Genomic DNA, 27,798 nt, shown 5'->3' on the forward strand with positions numbered 1-27,798 from the left:
AATAAAGATCCTCATGTTGCAGCAACGTCAGAAAGGCAGTCAGTCTCGGCGTCTCCACACTGAATTTCTGCTCCGAAGGAGGTTTTCCATGACAGGTAAACATTTATATTAGGAATAAAGTGAGAATGCTGAAAGAAAAAAACTTTGAAAGAACACAGAGGCTTAAGAAATCAGTCGTGCTTGATCTTCAGTCTGTCTGTTAATGCAGATAAATTCAGATCTGCTGATATTGATTGCATTGTACGCATTTTGTCTAAGTCAAGATGCTTTTTTTAAAAGATGAATTGATATTTTAAAGATAAACTGTCATGAGCTATATTTTAATTGATTAATACAGTAGGCTATATTAATCTTATAATTGCTTATTGCATAACTTTTTTTAACATGGCACTGCATTCCTGATGTCTTTTTTATTATTTTATGAGTTTCTTGTCTTGAGGCTTTTCAGTCTGGCACACTCATAAAAGGACTTCACGTTTTCATAATTTTAAAGTGAAACACAGATTAATACACATGATTTTCTATTCCAACCAAATTAGTTTAAACCTGCTATTATTTAATCATTATTTTTTCCCATTTTTATGTATCTCATAACTGTTTTACTTATTTCAGTGAACAAACCTGAGAGCAGCAGAAATGATCCAAAAAACAGCTTGTCTACTTTTTTTACTAGGTGGGTTTGTTACTGAATGAATGTTATTGTTTGTTACTATAACTAGTCAGTATTATTTGTTTCATATTCATCCACTTAATAACAAGTAATATATGTCCTGGATTGGATAATGTGAGTGTTATCAGGAACCTAGCCTTTGTGAACTTTAGTTAAAATCTAATTGTTCATTGTTTGTTCATGTTATTGCATTAACCAATGTTAACAAATTTAACCTTTCCGACCTCACATTATATCTGTGCTGATTTAAGATCAGATTCCTTCCTTCCACAATTGACTGTCAGTGAAATCACAGATCAGAAACTAAATGTAACCTGCTGCTGTTTCATTTAATACTGTGCTGTCGACAGGACTCGTCTCCGAGACCTTGTGCTACTTCATTCTGATCCAGGAACCAAAGACCTGGACCGAAGCCCAGTCATTCTGTAAGAAGTTTCACCTGGACCTGGCCACGGTTCAGAGCGATCAGGACAGAGCTAAGATAGAGGAGATCGCCAGCTCCACAAGTTTTAGGGCCTGGATGGGACTGTACGATGGCTTATGCACTTGGCGCTGGTCGTTCCAAGATCAGGACGTAGTGTTTACAAACTGGGGGCTCAACGAAGACACGACCTCCAGGACTCAGAGGATGTGTGGCATGATTCAACATAGCGGAACCTGGCATACTGCCCCTTGTGATGAAAAAAATGACTTTTTTTGCTACACTGGTAAGTTGTTTTTTTATGGGGTTGTAATGAACTGTAATTTTCAAAAGGCTTGTCTCATTTTTGTACATTTGTACTTATTGCAGGTACAAAAGTTTGAAATAACTGTGATTTTTTTAAACGTTTCTGAAAGAAGTCTCTTCTGCTCACCAAGGCTGCATTCATTTGATCAATAATAAAATGAATGTTTTCTATGTAAATATATTTTAAAATGTAATTTATTCCTGTGACCAAAGCTGAATTTCAGCATCATTAATTCAGTCTTCTGTATCACATGATCCTTCAGAAATTATTCCAATGTTATTATCAATTAGAGCTCAGTAATTATTATTATCAATATTGAACACAATTTCTGCTGCTGAATATTTTTACTTTTTTTTTTTTTCAGGATGAATAGAAAGTTGAAAAGAACAGAATTTATTTCTAAATCTTTTGTCATGTTACGTGTTTCTAATACTCTCAATTTTTATCAATCTAATGAATCCTTGCTGAATTAAAGTGTTTCTTTAAAAGCAAACAAAACAAAAAAAAAAACATGTACTGACCCCAGACTTTTGAATGGTAGTGTATCACTGTTTCCACAAAAAACATATTAAGCAGCAAATCTGAAACATCAAAAAATAAATGAACAGACAAATAAATACCGTAATAATAATCATTTTTGGTATTTTAAGTTTCAGAAGAAATGGTTTTGGAGGGCCAAAATCATTGACCCAACAGTGACGTTTAATTACTGTTTAAACTACAACTAGTAAACATGTGATCTGTGTGGATGGACGCACTCCACCGGGAACAAAAATGATGCTAGAATGTAAATTTGTTCAGCTAGAATATTGAGAGGCAGCTTGTTGCCTAAGAACTTTATGACTGGTTTAATTTATCACCTCTACATTCCCATTTAATTTAATTACCAAAACTTTGGTAATTACAATTACAAATCTTCGGTTTCGGACTTTTTCCTCATCAAAGCCTTTTATGGCAGAAGATGACTGTTATCAGTGCTGAATGTGTGAGCGTTTCTCATGCACTCATCACGATGTTTCTCTGTTCTGACCAAAACACTAAATCCTACAGGAAATGACACTGGAGAAAAATTTCTTCTCATCAAGATCAGACTGACGTGGCGTGACGCTCTGCGTTACTGTAGGATGTACTACATCGACCTGGCCATCATTAGTGACCTCACTGACAACAGGTACATTGTAGATCTCACTGTTAAATGGATGAATTACTATGGTTACTATGCATTTGAGGGCTGGATCGGCCTGTCCAAGAACCTGTGGCTGTGGTCGGACCAGAGCAGTGTGAGCTGGCTGTCTTTGAAATGGATTTCGGGAGAGCCTAATAACAACAGTGGGAATGAAAAGTGTGGGTTTGTCCAAGAGACTGGATTGATCGGGAATGAAGGATGCTTGCATCAGTTACCTTTCTTCTGCAGTGAGTGTTATTCCTGCCTATTTCTATTATAAACTGGATTTCAGTCAGTTACTGTAAAAAACAAATACATTATGTCATAAGAGATTACTTAAAAAAAAAAAAAAAAAGATTTACAATCAAGAATACACTGTAAACTCACAGTGCATATTTAACAGCTTTTAAGGCAGCACAAACAGCTTTTAAGTTGAAAAATAGTTTTTGCAGTAAATATTGCATTCATATTTTTACTATGAGATCAATGCAAGATGGTGTTGAAGTCATTTTCTGTCATAACGGCAAATTAATGTAAAAAAGCAAAGAATGACAAATAATCAAGAACACTGTACATTCACACTACGTTTCTGCAGTTTTTTAAGGCAGTGTGAACACTTACATTACCTTTTTCACAGTAAATACTGAATTCATATTTTATCAATGCAAGATTGTAATCACTAATTGCTTTTAAAAAGGCAAAGAATGACAATAATCAAGAATATACTGTAAATTCACTACATTTTTTAAGGCAGCATAAACACTTTAAGTTGAAACAACTTTTTACAGTAAATGCTTGATTCATACTATAAAAAATTTTTTTTTAAAAAACGCAAGATCATTTTTAGGTCATTTTCTCTCGTAACAGCAAATTACTCATAAAGTAGGAATATACTGTGAATTCACACTACATTTTTTACAGTGTCAGTTAATCTGACAACAAATGCTCTTCTCTTAATTATTATTTTAAGTATGTTTCTGTTTCTGTAAGCTAAAAGGAAGAAAATGCAGCTTGTGCGAGTGGCAGTGAAATCAGACGGACATCTGAATGAATCTGCAGTGATGGTGGCCGTAGAAGAGAAGGTCAGATGAACCTTTGCTCTGCTGCATTTCACTCATTATTGATCTCATTCACTAATCAATGACGAAATCTCCAGATCAATCAGATCCTCACGGAGCAGGAGATGGATGCGGGATCCAGCTTAACATGGACAGTCCAGCCTGATGGGAAGATCTTCCAGCAGCAGGAAAATGACATATGAAACACGACAACAGAGTGTGAAGAAAGATTCACTGCTGCCCTTTTGCCCGAAGATAATCAAGATCTCTGACAACTATAATGAATGTTCTGACAGATGTTTTGGTTACACTTTATTTTACAGTGTCCTTGTAAATGGCAAGTAATTATTATAGTTCATTAGTTGCATAATTACATGCAACCGAACCCTATAGTAGGCACATGTTGTTCATTTATATTAATTGCAATCTAACAAGGACATCATCGTAAGTGTAAACAATAGTCCTTTTTAGGAATGGACATTTCAAGTAATTTTATATGACTCATATTACATTATTAATTATTATATTATTGTTAATGACAAATATATATTTTTTAAACTTAAGATTTCAGATGAAAATATAAGCATGAAGCTGTTTATTCACAAAAACTGTAATTTCAACCAGTGCTGTTCTCTTGAAGTAAATACATAGATGATCCACATTAACACACCTAAATCTTAAATATAAGATACAGAGAAGTTGAATGCTGTCATTAGTGTACTGTCCATAGTCTGCGGAAAACCTGTTTTTATTATAAATAAGTCTATAATTTTTCTTTTTATCACATATTCAGAAAAAATAGGTTATGAAAGTGAAGTTGAAAAATTACTGTTGAACATCCCTAGTTATTTTGACCTGAAAGACATGAACAAACACAGTAATACTGCAGGAAATTCATGTGATTATTATGAAATTACTTCTTACATTCTCATTATTTAATAGAATGATTGAATCAGGAAACATTTCAGGTCATAAACTGTTGTAGCCAATTTCAAATTTAGAAGAATAATATAAATAGCGTTATAAGCCTGTATAGTTTAACCTTGTGAAATGTAGGTTTTATGCATGTTCTAACATATTTCAAAAATATTATTTTTTTTTTTTTTTCATTTATTTCTCCTTTTTTGTTCATGTCATACAGTGTAAACTTGACAACATGCATGTTAAGAAATACTTTATTCACATTAAACTAAAATAAATAAATTGCATGATTTCTTTTGACTTTTTAAACCAATAGTGCACAAGGTAGAATGACATGAATAATATTAAAATATTTGCACGATAAATTGTGCTTGTGTATGAATTTCATTACAAAGCTAATTTCTTTTCTATTGGTAGTATTTCAAAGTCCTTTGCATAGACATCATTTATACCATTTGGAAAGGACAACATTAACTCATCTAACATTTAAAAGGGCAATGCTAACCATCAAAATCGCACTACAGCCAAGTCCCTTAAGGCAAGTCATTTCAATCGGCGGCCATCTTTAAACCACCTCTCAGGACTTGCCTTCACCTGCTATCGGAATTATCACAAATACGAGTTTCCTAATTAAAAATTGGCCATAAATGCAATCTCAAGTCATATTTACCATTGGGAAACATATTTTTGATACCCAAGTTCAAAAGATGGACAGGCCATAAACTTTAAATATAGCAGAAGGGAGAACGATTGCTGCTGTGACTGGTATTATTGTTCTTTTTTTGTTGTTGTTTTTTCCCACAACAGCTACATCATCTTGTCTTGTCATTAAAGTAGTGCACATATATGAATAATCATTTGAAGCGTATTGTATGTTTTATACACATCGAAGCCTGTATTTGGCCGAAATTCCAGAGTTGTCAGCAATCTGATAAACTACACAGCACAGTGAATGTTTATATGGCTGTCGAATGAATGGGATGCTAACATCATTTTGGCTTTAATAAGATTTTCCCAATAAATAGGCAAGAAAAACGCGGTGTCCTCCAAGGTTCTTTCCGACAACAAAGCACTCGAATTCAACGAGCTAGTAATCATGACTTAAAGGATAGTTTACCCAAAAATGAAAATTATCCCATGATTTACTCACCCTCAAGCCATCCTAGGTGTATATGACCATATGCAGAATGCACAAGTCGATTTGGGCGGAGCAACCTTTGACCCGAACACAATGACGTAATGACAAACACAGAGGATAGAGCAAAACAAATCACCAGTCACGAATTAGAAGTCGAAAACGATCATTTTTAAAGAGAAATGTCAGAGGATTTCGATAAAAGATAAGAGGAGCTTGAGTTTGTTGCACAGCCACGAAAGGCGTCTAAACTACATCCTGCGTCATACATCGCATCACGGGTTACTCATTTGGCGCAAGTCGACTTGAACATTCTGCGTACGGTCGTCTGCCAGAAGCTAGTTATTTGAGTTTATAAAATTTTAAATATGGATATTTTTCTTACAAAAAATGCATTGCTTCGCTTTAGAAGGCCTTTATTATCCCACTGGAGTCGTATGGATTACTTTGATTATGGATGGATGCATTATTTTTGACTTCAAAATGCGGGCCCCATTCACTACCATACAGTAAACCTTGGAGGACTAAGGATATTTTTAAATATATCTCTGATTGAGTTCGTCTGAAAGAAGATAGTCATATACACCTAGGATGGCTTGAGGGTGAGTAAATCATGGGATAATTTTCATTTTTGGAGAAAGCAAATAAACATTTAAATCTAACAGGGTTATCTAGCACTGGACGCAAATTCTTCACTACTGAAGAATCAAAGACTATGAGTTGGGTGCCAATTGAAGGCTCGATCAGATTACACTGAAATATGTGTCAGATATGCAGTTCCTGATTTTGAAATGCATGTGCAAAAGTCAATGTATTTAGGAAAGTTTCTGAGTTGGTAAAAATGTTTATTCCCAAATTAGGACTGACGAATTGCTGAAATCTCACTTTAACTTAAACTCAGGGGGATAAAGAGGAAGATTATTCTTTAAACTTATTTTATGACGGGTAAATATCATAAGACAAGTTAACTAACTAATGAGGGCATATGCCATATCATTGCATTAAGTTTTGAATAAACTGTACATATTTGTACTTATTATTTGTGCGTGAATTTATTGCGGTTTGGGTTCACTTAAGTCTCTTTCAGCTGTCATGATGACTTACGACCTACCTGAGATCACCAACAGGACAGGTAGGTCCACATAGTTTTGCCCAGGTGAGTGTTGAAAGAGGCGCGAGCTTCACCTGTTGCGCGACTGAAAACGAGTCGCTGCGTTTATTTGTTTTAATAACTAGTTTGGTGAGTGGTTCAGTTCGTCCACAGGCGTCCTGTAAGCCTCTCTGGAAACTCTCCGGCTACTTGGTAAGTTTGTTTTCATTAAAATAGCTTTGCGTCAAACTTGAAACGATAAAGAACTGAATATAGTGAGCTGCACAACGTGAAGCTACTTCCAAAATATCTATATAGTTTATCCTATATAGAAAGTTTCGTTAGCTTTAATACTTATGCAGATACTCATGCCGATGCTTGATTTAGCTCATAATATTAATTTTGTTGGTAGGTATTTAGGTCGATTCGGCAATATAAAATATTTTTGACTTGAATACCAGTTATTTTAGATGTTATAATTGTACTAAATGCTGTAAATATGGAGTTTGAGGACAGAATCTGAGTGAAATGCGTCTCATTTTTTGAATGTTTTCGAATGTCATTAAATAATTTTCAGGCTTTATTGTGGCTTTATTTAGCTCTACTTACTTATCTATGGTGACCACATGTAAGTGGTTTGTGGCGTCATCATTGACGTCGCTTATTTTGGGTTTCTACGCGTCGTCTTGCTTACGTTGCTAAAAATGCAACTGTTTTTGCAACTCTTCATGATCAAGTGATAAGCAAGATTTTACACAACTGACAGCTATTCTCTTAAATTATGAACGAACGTTCTTCCAGTAACGCTAATAGAACTTTTGTACAAAGTTATCTGGTCTTTAAATAACGTTCTCAAAACATTATTTAGCCAATACATCGTTAATGGAATGTTTTTTACTCAAAGTTTTTGGTTGGACATTTTTTAAGTGTTACCATTTGTTTCGGAATGTTCAAAAGTAACATTTCAGCAATGTTTGAAGAATGATTAATGAATGCTTCCTTAATGTTCACACGACCAAGAAAGGTTTGGACAATTAAGAGAACATTTGGAAATTTTCATACGTTAGTAAAACAAGTTCTTAGAACAACATATGTGTTAGCTGGGTAGTTCACGCCTTCAAGTTGTTGTTTTCTTTAATAAACTTATGGAATAAAACCATAAAAGTATACAGTGCTCTGGAACTTATTCCATCTTTCCACCTTCTTTGTGTCTGTCACAGGATGCTGATTCACTGTTTGGTCCATCAGGTCTGATTATGGAGGTGAGATTCTGATTAACATCTTTTTAAATAATTTAATAAGAATTAACAGTAAGAATATATCAGTCCAGACAGTCCATTTTACACACAGTTCAAGTATAGATCTTCACTTTTCTGTAGTTGAGGATCATTGATCCAGTCCATAACATAGTGTGCATGTACAAATAAAACAATATATACATCCTTTCAAAATGGGTTTTTTGCAGCGATACCATTGAAGAGCCATTTTGGCTCCCCAAAGTACCTTTCAGTGAGCAGTTCTTAAAAGAGCCTTTTTTTTTTTTTTTTTTTTTTTTTAAATAATCTAAACCTTTTGTGGAATGGAAAGATTTCATGGATGTTAAAGGTTCTTCATGGAATCATCAATGCCAAAAAAGAACGTCTATTTGTAGGAGTATGTGAGATGTGAATGAGAGCCAATCTAAACTGTTTAATTTCAATTTTCTCTCCACTAGAATGGGATCAACAGCTCCTGGAATCCTTTCCATTCAAACCCACAGGTATCAGTGGCCAGTACACACTTGTGTTACTGTTCAAAACTTTAGAGTCTGAAAGATTTTATTAAGAAAGTAATGCTTTTATTCAGCAAGGATGCAAAAAAAAACAAAAAAAAAAAAAAAAAAACAAATCTAAAGCAGCGAAGCGGTTTTCAACATAACACAATCTGTTATGAGATGTCTTTAAGAAACATGGTAGAAAAAAAACAAACAAACTTACTAACTCCATACATTTGTGACCCTGGACCACAAAACCAGTTGTTATGTCCCGCATAAGTCTAGGGGTCTAGGCGGACGCAACAAATCAACAAATATTTTAAGAGCGTTGGTCCTGCCACAGCACCACAAGCAACAAATTACCATAAGGATTTTTTATTTGACAGCTCATGGAACAAATACAGAAAAAAAGGTGTTGTAATAAAACAAAAATAGAAAAGAAAAGGGAAGCAATAGCTTCAGGAGAGGGCAAGGCCAAAATAATAAACAAAAAGCAATCTAACTGGATAATTTAAACCTCTAACTAAACTAACAAAGAAAAGAAAAAAATAATAACAGAATTGTACCCTAACTCCCTTCCTGGCCCCAAAACGGGGTTCAACAAAAATGGCACCCACCTCCCTACAGCTTCCAAATAAAACAAACATACAAACATACAAATAAGCAAATATTAAAGTAACTGCTAAACTTGATGTTAACAGCAACAGCGGCAATAAACCAAAAAGATAAACAAAACTGATAAAGATGAGGGGTGGCATGAAGCTCCACACTTAAACTGCAAATATAAATGTTGGAGACACTCACAACAAACAAATCAAAAATACAGTGCCAGAGTAGGATATTAAGCAGCTGTGTTCAACAACCACAATTGTAAACTGCAGCAGGAGGCTGGGCAGGAGAAAGCTCTTGGGGGAACATTTTCTCAAACTCTGTTTGACATAATGAATATGACGTCATCTATTGACTTTTAACGAATATATATATATATATATATATATATATATATATATATATATATATATATATATAATATATTAGGGCTGTCAATAGATTATTTATTTATTTATTTTTAATCGCAATTAATCGCACACTTATCGTGAAATTAAGCACCATTTATCTTGTTTAACACTTTTATGCTGGCTCACTAACTGGTAAGCAGGTGCCGCTGGGGGTAATCAGCTACCTGCCAGACAGATTGAGTAGGAGGAACCAAAGAGGAAACAGAGAAAGAAACAGAAAAAGCACAAAAAACACATTAAAGAAAACAGCTTTTCTGATAAATCAATAAAAACTGCATCTCTGGACGTAACACAGTCATAAAGGTAAAATAAAAATAGTACATCATATACATCATCCAAAATAAATAATCTTTCCATTGATGTAGGTTTGTTAGGATAGGACAATATTTGACTGAGATACAACTATTTAAATAAATCTGGAATCTGAGGGTGCAAAAAAAAAGAAAATATTGAGAAAATCGCCTTTAAAATTGTACAAATGAAGTCCTTAGCAATGCATATCCACTCACAAACATACATTTTTGATATATTTACGGTAGGAAATTTACAAAATATCTTCATGGAACATGATCTTTACTTAAAGGTTTAGTTCACTTTCAAATGAAAATCAGCCCAAGCTTTACTCACCCTCAAGCCATCCTAGGTGTAGATGACTTTCTTCTTTCTGATGAACATAATTGAAGAAATATTTTAAATATCCTGACGCATCCGAGCTTTATAATGGCAGTGAATAAGGTTCACGTGTATGAGCTGAAGAAAGCGCTCCGGGGGGTTAATAAACACCTTCTGAAGCGAAGCGAGGCATTTGTGTAAAAAAAATATCCACATTTAAACAAGTCATGAAGCCAAATATCTAGATTCCGCCAGACCGCCTTCCATATCCAACGTATGCAGAAAGTGTAAACCTCTTGCAGTTCACAAAGCTTACGCTACGTCAGTCGGCTTCCCTATTGAACTTACAGAAAAAGTGTAATTGACGCGACGCCAGTTTACTCTTTCTTCGTAACTTGTATACGGAAGGCGGTCTGGCGGAAGCTCGACATTTAACTTCATAACTTGTTTAAATATGGATTTTTTTTTTTTTTTTTTTTTTACACAAACGCATCGCTTCACTTCAGAAGGCCTTTATTAACCCTCCGGATCCGTGTGGAGTACGTTTATGATGGATGGATGTGGATGGAAGCACTTTTTCTTCAGCTCATACACGTGAACCCTATTCACTGCCATTATAAAGCTCGGATGCATCAGGATATTTGTTAATATTTCTTCAATTATGTTCATCAGAAAGACGAAAGTCATATACACTAGGATGGTTTGAGGGTGAGTAAAGCTTGGGCTAATTTTCATTTGAAAGTGAACTAATCCTTTAATATCATAATGATTTTTGGCACGAAAGAAAAATCGATAATTTTGACCCATACAATGTATTATTGATTATTGCTACAAAAATACCCGTGCGACTGGTTTAGTGGTCCAGGGTCACATTTAATTGCATTTGCTTCCTTGCATATAATAAAATGCATTGTTTTGGTTATGATGTCACACAGTCTTAGTAATTGAGAAAAAAACGTTCTGATTCTCAGAGTCCAGTGAATGGAGATCGAGATGATATTAACTCGATCAGAGAAAACCGCACTGCTCAGGTGACCTTGACATAAAATAAAAAGAAAACTTTAGATTGTGTTTAAAAGTTCATGGCAATCCTCACGTTCTTTTGAATGCACTTGTATTTGCAGGACTACGATGTGGAAACGGTTGAAGAGGAAAACAGTGTGTTACCTAATGTAACAGGACAAATCAATGTCATTCATCAGACGCCTCCGTTTTCGGACTTTAATGTGGACAGCAATCCTTTTGCGGCTCCAGACTGGGTTGGGTTTCCTCCACCTGATTTTTATAAAGATAAAACACCTGATGTGTTTCAAACCACATCAGCATCAGGCATTTGGGGTGAAGAAACAGACATTTTCCAGCCTTTTAAAGAAAAAGTGGACACTGATGTGACACAAAGCAGCTCAACCAATCAGAACACGGAATCCTCGTCTTCATCCAATCAGAGGGATCCTCTGCTGGAGTTCATCCTCTCCAGACAGAAGAAATTCCAAGCCACACCCTCCTTCACATCACCGTCTGATCCTTCCGATGTTTTCCAAGAAACGTCCACTAAAACCGTCTCAGGTTATGACTATAACCATGGTTCCCTGAGAGAGGGAACGAGACACTGCGTCCCGAAAGGGGCGCTATGGGAACGCCCCTTTCGGGACGCAGTGCGAGTTCCCTCAAAAGGGAAAGACAGTTTCTTCGAGACACCATACGTCTCTAACACTGACCCAGTATTTGATGATATTTTCAAGACACCCTCGTCCACGGCAGGAACCTCTGACATCAAAGCATTCGATCCTCTGTTCGACCCTCAGAATGAAGTTCAGTCCAATCGGAATAGCAATTATGATCTGCTGCTCACCGGTCAAGATACAAAGCAGGATGTTCGTATGTCTCATGTTGGTTTGCAGAACGGAGCCGTTCAGGAGATTGCTTCCACAAACACCTCCAACGGAGACCTGGTGAGAACGTCTTTCCTCTAAAGACCCCATGAATCAGGTTTTGTGGTGTTTCGTCCGTATCTGTTGGTTTTGAGCTCATCTAGCCTATATCTAGTGTGACTCTAAAAGTTGACAAAATTAGTTTTTATACTATGATAGATAGAAAAGATATACACAGGTATTGTAAAATACAATATTTATCTTCCAAATCATAATATTGATGATTCATATTGCACTTCATAGATTTTTGTCCAATAATATACGACTAACCCTGACTTCCTGTCACACAGGATGAAATCAAATCATTTCATAAGGGTCCTTTGGGCTTCATCAGACCCATTTATTTCTCATCCAAAATAAACTGTCAGTGATTTTGTTCTTGTAGATGTTCAGGAGGCGTCCGCCGAAACCTGCTCCTCGCAGTAAAGCCGCTAAGAGCATCCATCTGCCTCAGGTATCAATCCTTCAGCAGAAACTTCTCTCATTATTCCTTCTCATCCCTTTCCTTTTCCCCATATTAGTGTTCTGTGGGAGATGGACTGTAGTGGATGTTCATCTGGATGTTATTTGATGATAGTATTAGTGTGGATACAGACATTTCTCTCTTTTTTATTACTACAATAAAACTACAGGTAAACAACATGATTTAAAAAAAAAAAAAGTGTAGAATTACAAATATTATCATGTCAATTTACAAAAAAAAAAAAGTGTAACATTGCTGTGTAGTATTACTACTCTTTATAAATTGCTATTAAATTATATATTACTAAATTAATATTTTATTATGTATAAAAGTTTTAGTACAGAGAGATACACAATGGGGCAACTAACTCTCATTAGTCTGCAACTGCATGTCAACTAATTTATTAATTTGCAACTACATGTCAACTAACATTAATCTGTAACTTCATGTCAACTAACTCATTAATTTACTACTACATGTCAACAAATTCTCATTAATCTTTAACTAAATGTCAACTAGCTCATTAATTTGCAACTACATGTCAACTAACTCTCATTAATTTGCAATTACATGTCAACAAAAGCTCATTAATCTGCATCTGTCAACACGTGCTTATTCATCTGCAACTACAAGTCAACTCTCATTAATCTGCGACTACATGTCAACTAATTCATTCATTTGCAATTACATGTCAACAAAAGCTCATTAATCTGAAACTATATGTCAACTAACTCCCATTAATTTGCAGCTGCATGTCAACTAGTCTTGCATAGCCAGACCTTCAGACTGACGGCAGAAGGTCTGGACTCTATCGCAGCTTTCATTGGCCAAGGACCGTCCAAGAAGACGTTTGACTGATGTGTAACACAACCAATCACAATTTGTTTTGTTCCGCGTCATGTTTAGGGGCGTGAAAATGTAAAGTCGATGTCCCTGCCATAACAGACCGGCGTGCATCTAATAATTTATTAATTCAAGAACGTTGTGCAAGTTTACTGCAACAATGGAGCCACGAACTTCACATACTTTTGAAAATCCAGTGTTTAGTTGATCCTGGTAAGCGCTCATTGTCACACTTGTAAACATGACAGCGTTCTTCTTCTACGAGGGGGTTTGGCATCACAGCATTTGTTTCCAAGCGGGCCGTTAAAAAACGCAACACACACATCTCCCGGACATCCTGTAGAATGACAACTTTGAAACTCCTGAAGTGTTTCCAGATAAGTGTACCATATGCATCAGACGTTCAGCCAACAGTCCGTAGGTGTGACGTCTGAGGCTGAGACTATATGTCAACTAACTCTCATTAATTTGCAACTACATGTTAACAAATGCTCAATCTGCAACTACATATCAACTAAGTCATTAATCTGCAACTACATGTCAACTAACTCATTAGTGTTAGTAGATTGTAGTAGACTGTTGGGTCAGGGTTCAGGTTTCACAGACAAGGCTTAAGCTAGTCCTAGACTAAAATGCATGTTTAAGCTGTTTTAACTGAAAGCGACTTGTACTGACATATCTTAAAATATGTCAGTGCCATTGTGTTGTCTCAAGATGCACACCAGTAATGTCTTTTTTTTCTAGGGTACATTTATAAAAGCTACTTAATTGAACTAAGGCCTAATCCTGGATTAGTCTAAGCCCTGTCTATGAAACCGGACTATAGTCAGTAGAATGTCTGTTGAGGAGCATCAGAATAAATGTTAGCAGATGTTAAGCAGACATTCTACTAATACTCTAATGACTGCTGGTTGACAAGTAGAATGTCTAAAGTGGACTTTCGAAGTGTTACTGTACCTGCATTTTACTTTCACTCCACTATTATTATATTTTTGAGTTTAAATGCAGTCTTCCCTTGTTATCTGCTGTCTGTTATCTGTTCGACACTATCATGAAATGTTTTGATCTGGCAGAACACGACGGCTGAGGTTGAGCACGATCTGCCAGTTTACGAGGATGTTCTTCTTATCGGTCAGGTATGTGTGCTGCATTCCTGTTTGCAAACTTTTGTGGGTGATTCACCAACTCTATCTGTTTTTACAATAGATTGCAACAGAAGCCCAGCCCTCTTTTTAGCAGCATTGGTTCCGGAAGTTTTTTTTTTTTTTTTTTAATTCGTTTTTACCATAGGAATTTCAAAACAGTCTTCGTTAAAGTGTTATAATCCGCGAAATAAACCAACCAGCTACGAGGAGAATCATAACATTATAAACTTTAATTTGATGCAAAAAAAATTTTGAAAATCGGACAAAAATACAAAGGTACAAGACTGTGAACGGCTTTAGTGAGGAAAAGAACTACAATCCCATGAAGCATTGTGAACAGCATAATCAAATTAAAAATGAAAGAGAAATTTAAAATTTTAAAATTTTACTAAAAAAGTGTTTATCATTAAGTTTTCAACTCTCTGATTGGTGGAGTTTTCTGCACAGAATCATGGGTAATGTAGTTTTTACCAAAAATTCTGCTGTTAAACGATTATTTTAAAACTAAGTTTAAATAATACAGGCTAATGGATACTATTCATTAACCTCATAGTTCACCGTACGGCTGACTTTAATGGTTTATAAAGAAATGTTAAAAATCAATTTCCCTATGGAGAAAATGAATGAAGTTTTTACTTCTGGAACCTGACTTTTGAAATCTATAGCTGAATCAGAAAAAAAAAAAAAAAAAAAAAAAATGTTTTATAATTGTTAGAATATTTCTATAAATATTTATTTATTTATTTAAAATTATATTTCATACATTTTGCATAATTTGACAGACTGTAGATAAAAGGCATTTATAAATAAAATGCTGAAGGCATGGGAAAAAGTCTCCAAGACTGTAATTGTAATTGTTCATTTTAATTAAAAAAATGTGCCTGTAGTTGCGGAAACACCCTCATATGAATTCATATCCCTGTTGAGTGCCATGCATGATTTGTAAAAAAAACAAAACAAAACAAAAAAAATACACCTACACAACTGAAACATGATTTACAGGAAAGGTGTGTGGAGGACTGGCCCGAACACAGTCCAGAACTCTCTCCAGCATGGAAACCTGTAAGTTCTTATTGTGTGAAACACAGTACAGCAAACATGTGCACAAAAATACTAGTGTGTCATCTGCTCTTTCTCTGTTGCAGGCTGGGAAATTCAGGCTTCGGAGAGACTCTGTACGGGTGAGTCAGACCTTCAGATAACTGAAATAAAACTGAAATAAAATTAAACTAAACTTCATTTAGTTGCCAAGGCAACATTTCATAATTTTCATAATTTCACAACCAGTTTTACTTCATTTTACAATCAGCAGCAAACACATTTTACAAAAAAAAAAAAAAAAAAAAAAAAAATATATATATATATATATATATATATATATATATATATATATATATAAACAAAAATGTCTTTACAATTAAACATTGAATTCAATTTTATTCTAAATACAACAAATAATAATTAAACTAAAAACTAAAATAATATAATAATCTCTGCAGCTAAAAAATAAAATAAACTAAAATGTCTTTAAAATTAAACATTCAATTTTATTTTATTCTAAATAAAACAAATAGTAATAATTGAAGTAATAATTAAAATAATATAATCTCTGCAGCAAAAATATAAACAAAATGTCTTTAAAATTAAACATCAAATTCAATTTTATTCTAAATAAAACAAATAATAATTAAATTAATAATTAAAATAATATAATAATCTCTGCAGCCCCCCAAAAATTACAATCAAAAATGTCTTTAAAATGAAACAAATTAAATGTTAGAGTAATTAAAACAAATAATTAAAGTAATATAATAATCTCTGTAATCAATAATTAACCTCACAAAACATTGTGGCCCACATATTTACTGCATTTTCGTTTATTTTCTGTAGTTTTGTTGATGTTTTCAGATGTTGAGGGTGTGGAATGCACTAAAAACCACAGAACTCGTTAGCGTATAGCAATAGCCACATAGCAATGCCTTGGCAACCATCCAAATCACATGTGTCATGCTGGCGAGTTTCTTACACTGTAAAAACCTGGTTTCATAATATTGTTGACTCTTGTTATTAGATTGCAGAAGCGTCTGATGGAGTCGATGGGATTGCGAAGAAGAACGGAAAGCAGGTACGATGCGAATTATTAAACTTGAGTGACTTTGCGTCTGTTTGTCACGTGTTCATGTCATCCTGTTGATCTTCATAGACTCTTGGAAGGAAACTGCGACACTCTCTGCTGATCAGGAGGAGCTCAAAGGTAAATGACTGAAAATTTTTGAAAACCAGTTTTAAAGTGGCCCTATTATGATTTTTTCAGATATTCCCCTTCATGTAGTGTGTAATAGAGCTGTTTGTGAATGTAAAAGGTCTGCAAAGATTCAAAGAAGAAAGTGCAGATAAATAGAGTTATTGTCTCCCAAAAGAAAGAAGCGATTCTGAACCGCTGAAACGAGTCATCCGTAATTCCGGTCTCACTTCCTGCTGAACCTACCTAGGTTTCTAACTAATCTGCAAAATGCCAGCCCATTGGCTGCTGGTGAATAAGGTCTCCTTAGCCCCGCCCTCAAACACTGTAGTTGTATTTGAGACTGGAAGAGTGTGGTTCGTGCTGTTCATGTCGAGAAAATGCTGTTTTCTGCTGCCAAAGCAAATCCACTTTGATGAGATTGATACGGTAAAACTGACGCCATCGTTACTGTTCGTATCACTGTGTGTCAAGTGCTGAAATTCAGATATGCTAATGAGTGTTTGATTTCCAACCAATCAAAACAGACCGGGCCATCTGACCAATCACAGCAGAGCAGAACAGTCACAACAGACTGGAACATCTGACCAATCAGAGCAGAGTAGACCAATCACAACAGACTGGAACATCTGACCAATCAGACCAGACTGAACCATCTGACCAATTGCCCAGAGTAGATCAATCACAACAGACTGGGTCATCTGACCAATCAGACCAGAGTAGATCAGTCACAACAGACTGGGTCATCTGACCAATCAGAGCAGAGTAGATCAATCACAACAGACTGGGTCATCTGACCAATCAGAGCAGAGTAGATCAATCACAACACACTGGGTCATCTGACCAATCAGAGCGGAGTAGATCAATCACAACACACTGCGTCATCTGACCAATCAGAGCAGAGTAGATCAATCACAACAGACTGGGTCATCTGACCAATCAGAGCAGAGTAGATCAATCACAACAGACTGGGTCATCTGACTAATCACAACAGACTGGGTCATCTGACCAATCAGAGCAGAGTAGATCAATCACAACAGACTGGGTCATCTGACCAATCAGACCAGAGTAGATCAATCACAACAGACTGGGTCATCTGACCAATCTGAGCTGAGTAGATCAATCACAACAGACTGGGTCATCTGACCAATCACAACAGACTGGGTCATCTGACCAATCACAACAGACTGGGTCATCTGACCAATCAGACCAGAGTAGATCAATCACAACACACTGGGTCATCTGACCAATCACAACAGACTGGGTCATCTGACTAATCACAACAGACTGGGTCATCTGACCAATCACAACAGACTGGGTCATCTGACCAATCTGAGCAGAGTAGATCAATCACAACAGACTGGGTCATCTGACCAATCACAACAGACTGGGTCATCTGACCAATCACAACAGACTGGGTCATCTGACCAATCAGAGCAGAGTAGATCAATCACAACAGACTGGGTCATCTGACCAATCAGACCAGAGTAGATCAATCACAACAGACTGGGTCATCTGACCAATCTGAGCTGAGTAGATCAATCACAACAGACTGGGTCATCTGACCAATCACAACAGACTGGGTCATCTGACCAATCACAACAGACTGGGTCATCTGACCAATCAGACCAGAGTAGATCAATCACAACAGACTGGGTCATCTGACCAATCACAACAGACTGGGTCATCTGACTAATCACAACAGACTGGGTCATCTGACCAATCACAACAGACTGGGTCATCTGACTAATCACAACAGACTGGGTCATCTGACCAATCACAACAAACTGGGTCATCTGACTAATCACAACAGACTGGGTCATCTGACCAATCAGAGCAGAGTAGATCAATCACAACAGACTGGGTCATCTGACCAATCAGACCAGAGTAGATCAATCACAACAGACTGGGTCATCTGACCAATCAGAGCAGAGTAGATCAATCACAACACACTGGGTCATCTGACCAATCAGAGCAGAGTAGATCAATCACAACACACTGCGTCATCTGACCAATCACAACAGACTGGGTCATCTGACCAATCAGAGCAGAGTAGATCAATCACAACAGACTGGATCATTTGACTAATCAGACCAGAGTAGATCAATCACAACACACTGGGTCATCTGACCAATCAGAGCAGACTGGATCAATCACAACAGACTGGGTCATCTGACCAATCAGACCAGAGTAGATCAATCACAACAGACTGGGTCATCTGACCAATCTGAGCTGAGTAGATCAATCACAACAGACTGGGTCATCTGACCAATCACAACAGACTGGGTCATCTGACCAATCACAACAGACTGGGTCATCTGACTAATCACAACAGACTGGGTCATCTGACCAATCACAACAGACTGGGTCATCTGACTAATCACAACAGACTGGGCCATCTGACCAATCACAACAGACTGGGTCATCTGACTAATCACAACAGACTGGGTCATCTGACCAATCAGAGCAGAGTAGATCAATCACAACAGACTGGGTCATCTGACCAATCAGACCAGAGTAGATCAATCACAACAGACTGGGTCATCTGACCAATCAGAGCAGAGTAGATCAATCACAACACATTGGGTCATCTGACCAATCAGAGCAGAGTAGATCAATCACAACAGACTGGGTCATCTGACCAATCAGAGCAGACTGGATCAATCACAACAGACTGGGTCATCTGACCAATCAGAGCAGACTGGATCAATCACAACACACTGGGTCATTTGACCAATCACAACAGACTGGGTCATCTGACCAATCAGACCAGAGTAGATCAATCACAACAGACTGGGTCATTTGACTAATCAGACCAGAGTAGATCAATCACAACAGACTGGGTCATCTGACCAATCAGAGCAGACTGGATCAATCACAACAGACTGGGTCATCTGACCAATCAGACCAGAGTAGATCAATCACAACAGACTGGGTCATCTGACCAATCTGAGCTGAGTAGATCAATCACAACAGACTGGGTCATCTGACCAATCACAACAGACTGGGTCATCTGACTAATCACAACAGACTGGGTCATCTGACCAATCACAACAGACTGGGTCATCTGACTAATCACAACAGACTGGGTCATCTGACCAATCACAACACACTGCGTCATCTGACCAATCACAACAGACTGGGTCATCTGACCAATCAGAGCAGAGTAGATCAATCACAACACACTGGGTCATCTGACCAATCAGAGCAGAATAGATCAATCACTCACAACAGACTGGGTCATTTAACTAATCAGAGCAGAGTAGATCAATCACAACACACTGCGTCATATGACCAATCAGAGCTGAGTAGATCAATCACAACAGACTGGGTCATCTGACCAATCAGACCAGAGTAGATCAATCACAACACACTGGGTCATCTGACCAATCAGAGCAGAGTAGATCAATCACAACAGACTGGGTCATTTGACTAATCAGAGCAGAGTAGATCAATCACAACAGACTGGGTCATCTGACCAATCAGAGCAGAGTAGATCAATCACAACACACTGGGTCATCTGACCAATCAGAGCAGAGTAGATCAATCACAACACACTGCGTCATCTGACCAATCAGAGAAGAGTAGATCAATCACAACACACTGGGTCATCTGACCAATCAGAGCAGAGTAGATCAATCACAACACACTGTGTCATCTGACCAATCAGAGCAGAGTAGATCAATCACAACACACTGGGTCATCTGACCAATCAGAGCAGAGTAGATCAATCACAACAGACTGGGTCATTTGACTAATCAGAGCAGAGTAGATCAATCACAACAGACTGGGTCATCTGACCAATCAGAGCAGACTGGATCAATCACAACACACTGGGTCATTTGACCAATCACAACAGACTGGGTCATCTGACCAATCAGACCAGAGTAGATCAATCACAACAGACTGGGTCTTCTGACCAATCACAACAGACTGCAACATCTGACCAATCACAACAGACTGGGTCATCTGACCAATCTGAGCAGAGTAGATCAATCACAACAGACTGGGTCATCTGACCAATCACAACAGACTGGGTCATCTGACTAATCACAACAGACTGGGTCATCTGACCAATCAGACCAGAGTAGATCAATCACAACACACTGGGTCATCTGACCAATCAGAGCAGAGTAGATCAATCACAACAGACTGGGTCATTTGACTAATCAGAGCAGAGTAGATCAATCACAACAGACTGGGTCATCTGACCAATCAGAGCAGAGTAGATCAATCACAACACACTGGGTCATCTGACCAATCAGAGCAGAGTAGATCAATCACAACACACTGTGTCATCTGACCAATCAGAGAAGAGTAGATCAATCACAACAGACTGGGTCATCTGACCAATCAGAGCAGAGTAGATCAATCACAACACACAACAGACTGGGTCATCTGACCAATCAGAGAAGAGTAGATCAGTCACAACAGACTGGGTCATCTGTCCAATCAGAGCAGAGTAGATCAATCACAACACACTGTGTCATCTGACCAATCAGAGCAGAGTAGATCAATCACAACACACTGGGTCATCTGACCAATCAGAGCAGAGTAGATCAATCACAACAGACTGGGTCATCTGACCAATCAGAGCAGACTGGATCAATCACAACACACTGGGTCATTTGACCAATCACAACAGACTGGGTCATCTGACCAATCAGACCAGAGTAGATCAATCACAACAGACTGGGTCTTCTGACCAATCACAACAGACTGCAACATCTGACCAATCACAACAGACTGGGTCATCTGACCAATCTGAGCAGAGTAGATCAATCACAACAGACTGGGTCATCTGACCAATCACAACAGACTGGGTCATCTGACTAATCACAACAGACTGGGTCATCTGACCAATCAGACCAGAGTAGATCAATCACAACACACTGGGTCATCTGACCAATCAGAGCAGAGTAGATCAATCACAACAGACTGGGTCATTTGACTAATCAGAGCAGAGTAGATCAATCACAACAGACTGGGTCATCTGACCAATCAGAGCAGAGTAGATCAATCACAACACACTGGGTCATCTGACCAATCAGAGCAGAGTAGATCAATCACAACACACTGTGTCATCTGACCAATCAGAGAAGAGTAGATCAATCACAACAGACTGGGTCATCTGACCAATCAGAGCAGAGTAGATCAATCACAACACACAACAGACTGGGTCATCTGACCAATCAGAGAAGAGTAGATCAGTCACAACAGACTGGGTCATCTGACCAATCAGAGCAGAGTAGATCAATCACAACACACTGTGTCATCTGACCAATCAGAGCAGAGTAGATCAATCACAACACACTGGGTCATCTGACCAATCAGAGCAGAGTAGATCAATCACAACAGACTGGGTCATTTGACTAATCAGAGCAGAGTAGATCAATCACAACAGACTGGGTCATCTGACCAATCAGAGCAGACTGGATCAATCACAACACACTGGGTCATTTGACCAATCACAACAGACTGGGTCATCTGACCAATCAGACCAGAGTAGATCAATCACAACAGACTGGGTCTTCTGACCAATCACAACAGACTGCAACATCTGACCAATCACAACAGACTGGGTCATCTGACCAATCTGAGCAGAGTAGATCAATCACAACAGACTGGGTCATCTGACCAATCACAACAGACTGGGTCATCTGACCAATCACAACAGACTGGGTCATCTGACCAATCAGACCAGAGTAGATCAATCACAACAGACTGGGTCTTCTGACCAATCAGAGCAGAGTAGATCAATCACAACAGACTGGGTCTTCTGACCAATCACAACAGACTGCAACATCTGACCAATCACAACAGACTGGGTCATCTGACCAATCTGAGCAGAGTAGATCAATCACAACAGACTGGGTCTTCTGACCAATCACAACAGACTGCAACATCTGACCAATCACAACAGACTGGGTCATCTGACCAATCTGAGCAGAGTAGATCAATCACAACAGACTGGGTCATTTGACCAATCACAACAGACTGGGTCATCTGATCAATCACAACAGACTGGGTCATCTGACCAGTCAGAGCAGAGCAGGCTCTCAGAAAGGAGGAGTTTAGAGAGACTCAATCCTTGATCAACCATTTTCTAGCAGGACATTATCTGTTTTCATTTAACCCTGAAACACAATGCAATCCGTAATTCAAAATACAGGAGAAAACAATCAATATGTAAAATTGCTTAATTTTATCTCAGAAGGCTTTTTACAGAGTTTTCATAAAGTGTAGATTTGAAATACAGAACAGCAAAAATATTGACTGTTGCAAAACTGTTATTGGCAAGTGAAATCTATATACAGTCCTGACCCAAAATCACACTCTAGCTGTGCCAGTGTTGGGCTGATCGGGATGAAAGTCTTTCACTGCTGATTTTGGGGAAATCAAGCTCTGATTGTCTCTGATGTTAACCTGGGAAAAATATTTTAACTTCGAACAACTCCATATTTGTCCGCTGTCATAAACTGAAAATCTTTGATTTCAGGATAAAATTGGAGATGAAGTGAAGAGCTCTGAGACGAACTCAGACACGCTGCATCGAGGGTCAAAGGTGAATATCTTCATGTACGATCGACCTCAAATAAAAGAGGAATAAATGTCAGCAGCAATTATTGTTTTAGTGTTCAGTTCATTTGCAGATCATATTCATTCTTTCTCATGATTTGTGTATTTCTCTTCAGCTCGTCATTGACAGCACGGAGGAGTTTTTCGCTCTAGATGAAGAGCAGAATGAAGCCGGCGAGGTTAAATCAGTATGAAGCTCTTTATTTCTGAATCATGTTTCAGTCTTTTCAGATTCATGTCTTTCATCGCAGATTTTGTTGCTCTCAACAGAAGAAATCATCAAAACCCAAGATTATTTCACAGCGCAGAGGATCGAAGGTGAAACATCATGATTACTGTCATCTGAAGGGCTCAATAATTGTGTTTTATTAGTATTTGTACATAATACAAGATTAAAAGAATATAATATTTACTTGATAAAATAATAATCTTCATGATCTTTATTTTTTAATAATAAAATAATATATACAAATTAATTTTAAATAATTAAAAAAATACAAATAAAATGTTTATAATTTTAAAATAATATTTTACAAATTATATTATAAAAATAAAATAATTTTAATAATATAAATAATTAATGTACATTGCAATATTTCCCAACATTATTCTAAACAAATGATAAAATAATATAATTTGCTTAATAAAAAATGAATGATCTTCATAATCTTTACTTTTTTAATAATAATACAATAATTTATAATATTGTTTAAAACAAAATGTATTCTAAATAGAGTAGTTTTTATAATTTTAAAATAATTTACAAATACTTTTATTAAAATAAAATAGTTTTATTATATAATATTTTAGAATAATTTATAACAGATAAATTTATACATTATAATATAAATAATAATGTACATTTCTATATTTCCCAATATTATTCTAAACAAATTATAAAAGAATATAATATTTATTTGATAAAATAATTAATCATCTTCATAATCTTTACTTATTAAATAAATAAAGTTATTTATATTTTTTAAAAATAAAATCATTTTCATTTATATTAATGTATTACAATATATATATATATATATATATATATATATATTAATTATAATAAATTGAATTATTATAGCTTACAATTATAATATAAATTATAAATAATGTACATTGCAACATTATTCTAAACAAAAATATCCTGTACTGTTTGTTTATTAGAGGAAAGGCTGCTCATTTCCAGTTTCTCACACAATTTTTAAATATTTTTTTAATAACAAGCCTGTTTATATTTTCCTTTAACACTTTCATTGATGTTTCTGGTATGTAAAACACAATGCATTGATCCGGATAGATGATTACCACAGTAAACTAACTCTCATTTCAGAGTGAAAGAGCTTAAATGTGACATTTGGAAATTCATCATGTAATACATGTGCTGCAAGAATCTTTCATGTTTGTCATGTTCTACAGCATAAACTGTGTAAATTATTGTCAGATGGGATAACTGTCTGTGTGTCTAAAATGTGCCATTATTTTGTCTAGCCAACTTTAATATTAGATCTTCAGTGTTTATGATGTTCTGTTATACCTTTAGGGGAAACACGCTGAAGCTTCAGCTAAAGGATTCACTCCAGACTATCAGGTTTAACACTGTACTTTAATAATCAGTTTATTATGTTAAAGATGGGTAACATTTGAACTCTGACCACACTGAATTGTCTTATTAGGATGATTTAAAGTCCTCATCCAAAACTGCTGATCTCACGGCTCTGGGAGAGAAGAGGGATGAAGATGTGGACTGCAAACCGGTACAGACACACGTTTCTCTTTGTGCTGCGATTTGACCTCAGTGTCCGCTCTTTAACATATCTATTTTATTATTATTTATTTTCCAGAAGCAAACACAGAAATTCAAGCCTCCTGTGCCACATCGACCATCAAAGGTATGAGAAGTATAAAATGTATATATGGTTTTAATACTTGAATATTCATAAAACACATTATTTTCCTCATATTCTCCATTGCAGCTCCTCTCCATATTCTCCAGTCTGTCAGTAATGCTCTGTTTAGTTCCCGTCTCTATGAAGCCCCTCCTTCTGAAAGGCGCACTGCGCTCTGATTGGTTGGCAGGATCAGCGTATTTGGGAAATGTCCCGATAATCCCCATAACCGCCAGTTTCAACACACTACTAACTAACTCAACCAGGCCCCATCCCTTTATTCTGTGTATGAATTATTTAAATGAGGAATATTGTAAAGAAAACTCAAGACTACAGCGTAGAAACAGTGACACTGATATAGAGAATAACTCCCACTCTTTGCAGAGCTTTTTCAAGCTCAAACAGTAACATTACATACTAAAGAAAGATGAACTTGGAAAAAAGCAGAATAGGTTCTCGTTAATCTACAAATCTTTGCTCATTTCTGTAGGATGCTTCTGCAGTTGGTCTGAAATCATTGCCTGGTCCTCCTCCATCGATGCAGTCAAAGGTATTTTCATTGGCCTTTTGGAGAGGTGAAGACAGATATTCAAATGATGGCAGGAAAAACATACTAGAAAGCTGCTAGATTTCTGCTGCTGTGTTTTGAACCGTATTTCCAGATAGAAAGCTACCATCGAAACAATGCTAAATCAGCGTTAATTGTCAATTTTAACTACATTGAATCAACTTTTGATTTGAATTAATGTTGAAAAATTTTGAAATTTCATCCACAAATCAATGGTAATGGCATTGAATCAATGTTACAACGTAATTTTGGTTCAACATCATGCTTGCACTCTCAGAAAATGAAACACAACTACAACTGACTCAAAGCCACACAGCCGGAAATCAACTGAAGATAAAAGAAAAAATCTCTCAAGATCACAGCAGAAGTGCTTTTTGAGAATAAACAAAGGTTTAGATGTTGTTTTATTGAAAATGTTCACCATTATGGTGATCAGTGTTTCCTTTAGTTGGGCAGTTTGACTCTTGGCTTTTTATGTGACTTGATTCAATGCAGTTAACATTGATTTAATGTTGTTTCGATGGCTGCTTGCTATCTGGGTCTGTATCGTGATCTCAGTTTACTGATCAAGCCTATCTGAATTTAAATCTTACAATATCTTATTATTTGAAAACACGTGTGTACTGTTTGCAGTCCTTTTCCAAAGATCCCTTTTTGGAAGAAGACTTGGATCTCGGCTCTTCACACCATGACAGACATCAGGTAAATCCATTTCCCATTTGTAGTTTCTTGTTTAGTTTGTTTGGCTGACTGATGGCGATGAACTTCAAACTGACACCAAACGTCAGTCCATTGAACTCACACAACAGAGTATCTGATAATAATTACTGAGACTGACTAGTATTTATCAGGCTGAAATGAGGGAGAAATCAAAACATTCATTCCAAATTTATCTAAAAAAAAACACACACAGGCACTTTGATATTTGTGTGATATTTAAAGGGGAAAAAATAATAAATTAAATAAATACAAAATTAAATATGAAATAAAATAAAATAAAATAAAAAAGTAAAATAAAAATATAAAAAATAAAATGTAAAATAAAATATAAGAAAATACAAAAAACATAAACATAAATATAAAAAACCAATGAAAACAGCTCATAACTCTTTCTTCTTCTCAATCACACAGTTTTTCCCAAATCAGAATATATTCTAGAGGTGGAAGTCCATGTTCACAAAGTTGCACCATATTTATAAAGTTTATTTGTATTACACAAATAAATCCTATATATTGTCTGAGTATGAAAAATACTAAAAATGAATACATTATCATAACAATTTATCAAATAAATGCACAACTTTGCCAAAATTCTGACTGGTGTATTTAAGGATATTGTTATTAAATAAAATACATAATTCCCAAAGCAATGTGGTTTTATTTTTATTTTATTGTTTTTTTCATTACACATCTGTGACCAGCAGATGTCAGTGTTATTTTAGTGTTTTTGAGATACTACAGTGTTTAGTAAAATACTAAATTATTTTTTATTTTTATTTTCAGTCTTCATTTTAATTTCAGTTAAAGTTTTAGTAATTTTGTATTTTTGTCATTTTTAGTAGTCCCCCCTCCCCCCCAAAATATGTTTATATAGTTTTTTATATTTTTATTTTTTTCCAAAACATTGATATCTTGGCAATACAATCTCTATGTTGGTGTGAAAATGCCTAGCCAGAAAGTTTGAGATAGTTTGAAAAAATTAAAAAGTAGTAATAAAAGTAGTTTTAACTTTGAAGCAGTTTGAAAAGCTCAAAGTTTGAAGGTTTTAAGGCCATGCGGTCTCTCAGACAGACTGATAGTTCACAGTGGTTGCTAGGGTATTCTGGGTGGTTGTTAATGTGTTGCTATGTTGTTTTGATAATCCAAAACAACAGACTTTGAGCAACACATGATTTTCTGTTGTAGAAGATAGCAGAGATCGAGACGCATCCGGATGATGAAGGCAGAAACACAGAGGGGATCAATGAGAATGCTGATGGACAGGTAGAGA

General features: G+C 36.3%; 2 protein-coding genes across 3 annotated transcripts in view; both read left to right on the forward strand.

Moving 5' to 3' along the window:
* The first annotated feature begins 601 nt into the window (after positions 1-601).
* On the forward strand, positions 602-5,281 carry LOC127516172 (macrophage mannose receptor 1-like). The gene is made up of 5 exons (XM_051900546.1): positions 602-673; positions 1,021-1,377; positions 2,449-2,811; positions 3,554-3,645; positions 3,720-5,281. The coding sequence occupies exons 1-5, from the start codon at positions 637-639 to the stop codon at positions 3,822-3,824; spliced, it is 954 nt and encodes a 317-aa protein (XP_051756506.1). The 5' UTR covers positions 602-636; the 3' UTR covers positions 3,825-5,281.
* A 1,577-nt stretch (positions 5,282-6,858) lies between these two features.
* si:cabz01007807.1 (uncharacterized) overlaps positions 6,859-27,798 on the forward strand; it is a 33,083-nt gene continuing 12,143 nt past the window's right edge. Inside the window, exons 1-20 of one of the 2 annotated variants that reach the window (XM_051900516.1) lie at positions 6,859-6,980; positions 7,988-8,029; positions 8,482-8,526; positions 11,123-11,182; positions 11,276-12,103; positions 12,468-12,536; positions 14,462-14,524; positions 15,536-15,595; positions 15,679-15,714; positions 16,605-16,658; positions 16,737-16,787; positions 23,275-23,340; positions 23,471-23,542; positions 23,625-23,672; positions 24,895-24,942; positions 25,028-25,108; positions 25,196-25,243; positions 25,731-25,790; positions 26,442-26,510; positions 27,714-27,791. In XM_051900516.1, coding sequence (XP_051756476.1) covers positions 8,024-8,029; positions 8,482-8,526; positions 11,123-11,182; positions 11,276-12,103; positions 12,468-12,536; positions 14,462-14,524; positions 15,536-15,595; positions 15,679-15,714; positions 16,605-16,658; positions 16,737-16,787; positions 23,275-23,340; positions 23,471-23,542; positions 23,625-23,672; positions 24,895-24,942; positions 25,028-25,108; positions 25,196-25,243; positions 25,731-25,790; positions 26,442-26,510; positions 27,714-27,791 — 1,842 coding nt within the window. In that variant the 5' untranslated portion in view covers positions 6,859-6,980; positions 7,988-8,023. The remainder of the gene's footprint in view (positions 6,981-7,987; positions 8,030-8,481; positions 8,527-11,122; positions 11,183-11,275; positions 12,104-12,467; positions 12,537-14,461; positions 14,525-15,535; positions 15,596-15,678; positions 15,715-16,604; positions 16,659-16,736; positions 16,788-23,274; positions 23,341-23,470; positions 23,543-23,624; positions 23,673-24,894; positions 24,943-25,027; positions 25,109-25,195; positions 25,244-25,730; positions 25,791-26,441; positions 26,511-27,713; positions 27,792-27,798) is intronic. The other variant, XM_051900517.1, reaches the window with a different exon arrangement.

Source organism: Ctenopharyngodon idella, chromosome 7, assembly GCF_019924925.1.
Source record: "Ctenopharyngodon idella isolate HZGC_01 chromosome 7, HZGC01, whole genome shotgun sequence".
In the NCBI taxonomy this organism is placed as follows: domain Eukaryota; kingdom Metazoa; phylum Chordata; class Actinopteri; order Cypriniformes; family Xenocyprididae; genus Ctenopharyngodon; species Ctenopharyngodon idella.